The sequence below is a fragment of the Rhinolophus sinicus genome, linkage group LG01 (assembly GCF_036562045.2).
Source record: "Rhinolophus sinicus isolate RSC01 linkage group LG01, ASM3656204v1, whole genome shotgun sequence".
NCBI lineage: Eukaryota > Metazoa > Chordata > Mammalia > Chiroptera > Rhinolophidae > Rhinolophus > Rhinolophus sinicus.
In genome coordinates, this window is record NC_133751.1 from 179,780,065 (window position 1) to 179,788,960 (window position 8,896).

Sequence of the window (8,896 nt, forward strand, 5' to 3'; positions counted from 1 at the left end):
TCAAGGAGGCAGCTGTGTACCGGATGGACCGGAAATTTAGAGGTTACTGTGTTATTATCAACAACCACACTTTTACCTCGACCTTCCTGAAAGAAAGAAAAGGTACCAATAAAGATGCAGGTAAGACAGGCTGGAATAGTGTAGCAAATGCACGATGGGGAATCTTAAAATCATTTCTTATTTTAATATTTTCTTTCCGTAATTTTTATCTTTCATTTAAATGTAAGGACGATACTACGAATGTTTCTAAGCCTCTTGTATGCCGCAGGTGTTTTAGTCCATCCAAGCTGCCGTAACAAATGATCAGAGACTGGTAGCTTGTAAACAACATATATTTATTTCTCACAGTTCTGGAGGCTGGGAAGTCTAAGATCAAGGCTCTGGCTTTTTGATGTCTGCTTCCTAGGTGGCCGTCTTCTCTCTGTAACTTCACTTGGCAGAAGGGGTCAGAGTGCTCTTTGAGGTCTCTTTATGGGCTCAGCCCTTGGGATCTAAGCATCTCCCAAAGGCCCCACTTCCTAATATCCTCAACCTTGAGGGTTAGGATTTCAACCTATGAATCTTGGGGAGACACACACTTTCACTCCATAGCACCTGAGGTGTCACTAGCCGGCTTAAAGAGTGACAAGAATCCCTGACTATTTACGACTCTGTGATTTAGGGGAGGGCACGCTAGGGCAGCACGGGAAAATCTGGGTTTGAGCTCTGGCTTCACCACTAACCAGGGTTTTGACCGTGGGGGAGTCACAGGGCCTCAGCTCCCTTATCTGTGAAACAAAATGAAACTCTGGTCTCTGCCTACTCTCAGGACCATTGTGATAGCACTGTAGTTACTATAAAAAAAGGCAGGTTAATTGTAAAATTTTATTGCTATGAAAGTGGAAAAAAAATCCAAAGCCTCAGGCTATTTGCAGTGCAATTTTTATAACCATTAGCATTGTGTGACCCCTTCATTTTATTTCATTGCACTCAATTTCATTTAATTTCATTATTCTTCCCCTTCTCTTTTTTTTTTAACAGAGTGCCTGAAGCTTGTGTTTCAGTGGCTTGGGTTCCGTGTAATAATACAGGTTGATGTGACTAAAGAGAAGCTAGAGGAGGTTCTGCAAAACTATAAGATACGTTCAGACCATAATGATGGAGACTGCTTTGTATTTTGTGTTCTGAGCCATGGGAAATTTGGAGCTGTCTACTCTTCTGATGGGGTCCTCATTCCCATTCGGAAGATCACATCTCACTTCACAGCCCAGGAGTGCCCTGGTCTGGCTAACAAACCCAAACTCTTTTTCGTCCAGGCCTGTCAAGGTGAAGAGATACAACCTTCTGTACTCATTGAAACAGATGCAATAAATCCTGAGTCAACAAACCCTCCCCTTTCGGACAGTGTTCCTGTTGAGGCAGATTTCCTTCTTGGCCTGGCCACTGTCCCTGGCTACGTATCCTTTCGGCACAAGACGGAAGGTAGCTGGTATATTCAATCTCTGTGTAATCATTTGAAGGACTTGGTCCCAAGGTGAGAGTTTTAAGTTGTTCTATCCACCTACCTGTTCCTACATTTGTCTACCCACCCACCCTTGCATCCATTCATGCACCCATCCACCCATCCATCCGTCCATCTATCCATCCATCCATCCATCCATCCATCCATCCATCCATCCACCCACCCACTCAACAAACCTGTATTGAGCACCAACATATAAATAGAAAGGAATATACGAATTTACAAAAGACATCGTTCCAGCCCTCAAGTTAATCACAATCTAGAGGGATAGACAAATAGATTGGAAAGACCATCCCCCTTTGGTAAATACACATTGTAAAGCATAGGTGTTATGGGAATACATAGAACTAGTACTCCACCCAGATTTGGAGGACCAGGGGAAGCTTCTAGAGATGACAAATTGATGTTATGTAAATAATTGGGGTGAAAGACATGTTGAGCAGAGGGAACAGCATGAATAAAGGCATGGGGGCCTTTTATTTGTTCCTTCATTTATTCATTTATGAGTCACTTATATTTAATGAGTGCCTATGTGCTGCCTTTGACATTATAATATCCTTGGTCTCCTGCCACTGCTCTGACAACTTTCCTTCTATTTCTGCCACACGCTTCTTGCCTGGTACCCTGGAAATGGGCCTTCACCATGGTTTCACCCTGGACCACCTACTCTGCTGTCTATCTATAGCCCCTCTTGGCAGCTTTAGCTATATCGGGAGGTCACTGGCCTCTCCATGAAAATGTTTCCTAAATTGACATCTCTGAGTTTCTGAAGGGCAGAGTAATTTTATTTAATTTTATATCCTTGGCACATGATATAGTATCTGATATATTGTTGAACTTTATAACTCTTTGCTGTACCCATGAATGACTGACCAAGCCAACCTCATTCTTAAGGTGAGTCCTGCACATTTTTCACAGCCTGGAGGCATCCTACTTCTGTGTTGCCCTTGCATCTCACATCCCGTATGAACAGTCCTGAATTCATCTTCTCAGTTCTCCCCAGGAGCTCCTACTCCTGACTCCCCATTTCTAGAAATACTCACAATGCTTTTCTAGGAATTCAGGATAGGGAATCAGGACTGGAGACGTAAGTTACTTAAGCTTTCCCCTCTTCTTTACCAACCTCTCCATTCCCACCATAGCCATCAAAGATCAATGTCCTATGGCTTCAGTGACAAGGCAAGATTTATCAAGGGGCTATTATGTGTACTATACTGGGTAATGAACTAGGGACTAGGGGTATGATTGTGAATAAGAGAGACAAACTCTCTTCTCCATGGAGCTTACAGTCCAGTGAGAGGAAGACATATAATAAAAATGTAAATAAGTGAGTAATTAAGTTAAAGATAATTTCAGGAAGTGATACCTGCTGTGAAGAAAGCAAAACAGGATAATGATAGAGAGTGGGGCCAGTGAGCTACTTGAGAAGGCTTCTTGGTAGAAGTGATATTCAAGTGTGATAGTCAGCCACAGGATGATTTGGGGACAGAAAAGACAGCTAGTGCAAAGCAGGATGAAAGGACTAAGAACCAGGCAGCGTCTGCTTTACCACCTAAAAAATAACAATGATGATAATGAGAAATAGTAGTAATGCTAATAATACTAAATATGATGGTCAATGAATATTGTAGCCAGTGTTCTAAGTACTTTCCATAACTTATCTCATTTAATTATCATGGCAATCCCTAAAATGCATACAATTATGGTCTTCATTTTAGAGCTGAGAAAATTGAAGCATAGTGAAGTAAGTAACATGCCTAAGACCCCATAATTAGTGAGTGATGGAGCCATGACTCAAACATGAGTTCTATTTGAAGAGCCTATGCTTTACTTCCAATGACATGTTTTGCCCACCCCTGGAACTTTCTGGTAAATGCTACACATCCTGCAAGCTCAATCTCAAATGCCACCTACTCCGTGGCTCCATCTCTTCTCCCAGCCAGAAGTGCTCTCCTCTGAACTTTCAATGGAACTTTAACCTACTTTTCACATGGTATCAATCACATTCTGCTTTGCATTATGACTTTTGTGTTTATCCCATCCTTGGTACAGGTTTCATGTCTGCATTCTAAGTGTTTAAGATCAGGAATTGTATCATATTTATCTTTGTATCCCTTCCAAAACCAAGAATAGAGAGGACATTAATAATAGGTTCTTGCTCTCTCTGTCAGCTACCTATCTATTCCTTAAATCATGTATGTATATCTATATGTATACGTATATGTATATGTATATCTAATCTACTAGTTTGAAGGAAGAACATGGAAAAATAAATATATGCAAAATTCCTTTGTGGACTAAGTGCATTCAAGTGCCAGATGTAATTATTATAATGTTCTTAAACAATGAGTATAGAATGGAAAATTTTTACATTATCTAGCATTTGTTTTTCAATTTCAGAAGAAGTATTTCTTTATATTTGGCAGGATATCAGTTAGGCTGTGGGCATGTTAGACTAGGAAGAAGCCACATGTTTTGCAGTCTTTTTTCTAAGACCTGGTATGTGATTTCTGTCTCCTGATTGAAAATATATTTTCTTTTCTGCCTGCAGACATGAAGATATCTTATCCATCCTCACTGCTGTCAATGATGATGTGAGTCGACGAGGTGGAGCAACGAAACAGATGCCTCAACCTGTTTTCACACTGCGTAAAAAAGTTGTATTCCCTGTGCCACAGGAAGAACTCTCATTATAGTAGAGCGTTTTCATTGGTTCTTCGACTTGAAAGGAACCTTTTGTCATCTCTTCCAACTTCCCACCCAGCATGGGAATCAATGACAGATGGTTAGCTGGCCTCCATCTGTCATTCTTGTAATAAAAATGCCATTTTCTGGCACAGCAAATTCTTTTTTTTTTCTCTTTGACAAGTCTAACTGTTAGACAACTGTCTGTATTGATACCTTGCATTATAGTCTTGGCTTTAGTTGTGTACTCTGAGCAAAAAGTAATTGGCGTTGGATTGTGTATCTGTGAAGTAAAAGGCGGGACCAGGTACATTTTAAGGTTCCTTTTAGCTCTAAGAACCGGCATTCATAGATTTCCCCTCTATATTACTACTCCTTGTTATAATTCTGTGTGCCCTATGCATAGCTCTGTTTTAGACATTGGCTGATGACGAGGTCACAGTTCGCTGACCCTCCCTCTCCTCTCCCCTTCCTAAGGCTTCTCTTCTGCACATCTATTGAGGAGAAAATTTGGTCTGTACCACGCCATTTCCTGCTTTAGTGTTGAGGAAGGTGTTCCTGTAGGAACTGTTTCTCTCGGGTTGGGAACTGGATTGGTTCTAGGAAGATGACAGCTCAGTGTGAAGAGAGACACATTCAGCTACTCTGTGAGCTGAGACTTTACAACCGATGTTATTTCCATGTCGGTTCGAACCTTTCAGATGCTGGTGAACAGAACACTTCACTCAGACCGAATTTACTGCCTGTTTCACTTGACAATGCGTGAATGGGTGGGTAGTGCTGGCTTCCGGTGAGGCATGAATCAGGATTCAATCTGCAGCACAGCATCTCTCTCTGGGCCAGGGGTCCTTGGGGTTGGCAGCTGCATGGTGCTGACTACAGCCACCCCTCTCCCCATCACTAACATCCCCTGTTCCTCTGGACCAAAGGATGAGGAGCGAGGCAGCCTGGGGGACTGAAGCTGTTCACAGGGATTGTTGCTGTCTCCTTAGCCAGACAGGTGTCTGGCTATGCCTTGTGGATGGGGTGGCTCTGTGTGAAAGCCTTGATACTTTTTAAATTATGTGAACTAATTATGTGAAGGCTTTTCCATTCTATACTCAGTGTTTAAGAACATTATAATAATTACATCTGGCACTTGAATGCACTTAGTCCAAAATTCCTTTGTGGACTAAGTGTTTTGAATATGTTTATGTATGTGAACTGTTTTTAATTGCAAGGGGAGTTTGTCTTTTTTTAATTCTTGGAAGGAACTAAATTTTAATTCCTGGAAAGAGGGAAATTGAAAGTCCTATTGTTCAAGCCTTCCTTTCTAGACAAGGAAGCTGAGGCCCAAGGAGGCAGAGCTGTTTTCTACAGCCTTTTAGCTAGTTACGTGGGAAATAAAATCCCATGTAAATGAACTGGACTGTCATGGGACATAATATCAATTTATGAATGTCTCCTTGGATATACAGGTGCTCATGAAAGGTGTCAAGGAATGAAGAAGACTCTCAGTGATTCCTGATTTTATAATTATTTCTGTGAAAGTCAAATTAATTTATGGTGAACTTGCTATGAGAAATATTCATAAGAACTTCGTTATAATGCAGCTAATAACCTCATGGATTTGACTGTAGCTTGACAAAGGAAATTAATCTAATACATATGTCAGGAAGTTAACAGCTGGTGGTTATAGTCTTTGTTCAATTAGATATACACAGTTTTTTGCCATTTAACAGTCCTTCTCTGCAGGTGAAGCATGAAATGGTACAAAGGAAAGAGCAAAGTATCTGGAGATAGAAACTTTGGGTTTCCATTTTGCCCTGTGATTCCCTTGCTCTGAAACACTAACTCAAGCTAGATTTTTGAGCTTTATCTATAAGGTAGAGAAAATATTATCTGTTGGGAGGATTAAGGAATATATACATATATATATATATATATATATATATACACACACACATACATATATATATACACATATATATCCTTAGATTTAATGGATATCTATTTACATATATATGTATATATGTAGGTATATGGCTATAGCTGTGTGTGTATGTTCCATTTAAATTTAATTGTGGTGTGGTACATATCAGGCCTTTACGTGGCAGAGTTTTCTGGTAGTAATCTCAATGGAAATAGCAGAGTTTGAGTTCCTTTGCATCTAATTCCAGCTGACTTTTAGCTGCAAATCAATGCTAGTAATACCTACTGCCATTCTCTGAGTGAAGAGCTGGTTCTTCCCTTGCTGGTTCACAATGTCCCCAACAGCAACAAGGCCAGCTCTTGGCTCTGAGTCCAGATGGACAAAACATTGCTGATGAATTCTCCTTCACCAGTAACATTTAGGTTTGATGTTTAAGACCTAGGCCTGTGTTCTAGTTCATATTTCTGTTTTGCTGGGACTTTGAGCTTGTGCAAAGTTAAATTCTAGAATCAGGAAATGTTCCATGAACTTTCTTTTCAGAGGCCTCCAGTAAGCACTTTAGCAGTTACTAGACATTTATGCCTGTGAGTCATGGATCTATACAGATGCCAGCAGTGCAGTTGTCCTTGGTTCATTAGTCCTCAATGGAGTGTGCGCATACTTGTCCCGTGTGTGTGTGTGTGTGTGTGTGTGTGTGTGTGTGTGAGAGAGAGAGAGAGAGAGAGAGAGAGAGAGAGAGAGACAAAGAGAGACAGAGAAAGACAGAGAAGTCCAGGAACAACAGGAGGTGATTGATCACAGCTATTTGGCAATGGCTACACCCATTGTCCAGACATTTGTGAAATGAATGGGCCAGTTAAGTGAGGTTTCTGTATATTTTGTTTAGTTTTGCTCAACCTACAAGAGCCGTAGTTAATTTTTTTATTCTTTTCTCTTCTTTCCTTCTCAGAAGTTTGGCTTTTACAAAGCAAAATAAAGGACATAAAAACTTGATAGGGTATTATGCAAATATTAGTTATTTAATAATGATGATGCTACCGGTGTTTATTGTTATTAGAGCTATTAGTCACCACAGTGTTCTACTGGCCTCTACTTCAGGGACTTATTGTGGTGGTGAGCAGGTTGAGACCATGGGGATTCCCCTTCACAATGCATTATATTGTGCGAATGCTCAGGTAATTTCAATGTATAAGCAACAGGTGCACTGTGGTACTGACCAATCAGAACAGACACTGACCAGTATAACACAGTGGTGAACAGCAGCTCATTTATCAGTGATCAGGTCTCCACTGAGATTAACCATATTAGAAGTTTAGATCATTTTATCGTTAACTTTTGTGTCATATCTGACTCACAAAGTCTTCCAGGTTGGATGCTTTCTGAATGATCTAGTAAAGGTTTGTTCTCAACCTGGAATTCTTGAGCCCTTGGATATTGTGGATTTATGTCCAGGGTCTATAAGTCACCCACCTTCATTTTTAAATGTTGTAATTTCTTTTTGGCCATAATCTTTAAAAATGACTAGAAGTGTATCCTGGCTCTTCTGTGTGATGATGTCATGGTTGAATTCTACCATACAACCTCTGTGTTCACATCCTGGTGTCCATAGAAAGTGATGAACTTTACACTGAACTGTTTAATGTAGCATGGATGAGGGTCATATTTATTGTCAGGTACAGTGATTAATCTGTTTGAAACCTGCTCCAACCCATCCTCCCACCACCCCATGACAGGACTGCAAATCCTCCACTTTCCCTCACCTCTGCTTAACTCTTCCAGCAGAGACAACTCACACCACACACAAAGTAATGGATTTGAGAGCTTAAAAGAACCCTAGAGACCCTCTGGTCTAGCCTTCAGTGTTAAACAATTTACCGAAGTCTCAGAGCTGTTAGTGGAGGATTTGCTATCCTGTGTATCTCCTGCTTTGCAATCCTACTACCTGTTTTCACTTTTGGACAGCGTTAATTGTTCTTGTCTCTATTGGACTTGAATCTGCCTCCTTAGAATGGCCTTGAAACCACTGGTTCTCATTCTAAACTCTGGAGCCGTACCAAACAAGTATAATTATCCTCCTGTGAGGTAATATATTGTAAGTGAAAAGTTATTTAACTTTTTTTTGGTAGGATATGAGTCTTGTCAAAAGTCTTCAGTTTTCTTCTAAGGATGTGGTAAGAATATAGTGACCCATTTGTATCTTAGAACAGGAACTAAATTTTGTAAGTGGAACCCTTTAAAAAAAAAGTACAAGGGGAAATTCTCTGTTGAAGGAAAGACTCATCTCACAATACAAACAATAATTTTCTAACATAACTTTTGCATATATGATTTTTAAAAGTGTTTCTATTAAAATTTAAAAATTGTATTAAGTTTTAAATTTATTTTTGAATAGGTAATATCTTTACGTTGTTCAAAAATAAGAAAATACAAAAAGGTATTCAAGAAAAGTCTTGCCCCCATTTCTGTCCACTGTGTGACCGTTCCTCATACCTCCTCACCCCATAACTAATGTCAGGGTTTCTTAATGCAAATACAAGTACAACAAATACAAATATGTATGTATTTTAAAATAGGTATTGCTTGAAACAAAGTACATACACTGTGAAACTCACATCTCTCATTTGGTCTAATTTTAAATGATTTTATGTAAGATGCTTTTCTAGAATGGAAAACTTTGTGAGCTTTGTGGACTGGGTGCTTGTAAATAATGGTAATTGACTTAATAAATAAAGGTTTTTGCTTTTTTTCCTTTTTACCTTTGAGTAATATCTTTGATTTTTCTTTCTACTTACAAAGTA

General features: G+C 39.7%; 1 protein-coding gene across 1 annotated transcript in view; it reads left to right on the forward strand.

Annotated features, from left to right (window-relative positions):
- Positions 1–8,463, forward strand: part of CASP10 (caspase 10) — a 35,175-nt gene extending 26,712 nt beyond the window's left edge. Inside the window, exons 6-8 of the mRNA XM_019726789.2 lie at positions 6–120; positions 1,021–1,513; positions 4,053–8,463. Of these exons, the coding sequence (XP_019582348.2) occupies positions 6–120; positions 1,021–1,513; positions 4,053–4,197 (753 nt within the window). The 3' untranslated portion in view covers positions 4,198–8,463. The remainder of the gene's footprint in view (positions 1–5; positions 121–1,020; positions 1,514–4,052) is intronic.
- Positions 8,464–8,896: the final 433 nt, after the last annotated feature.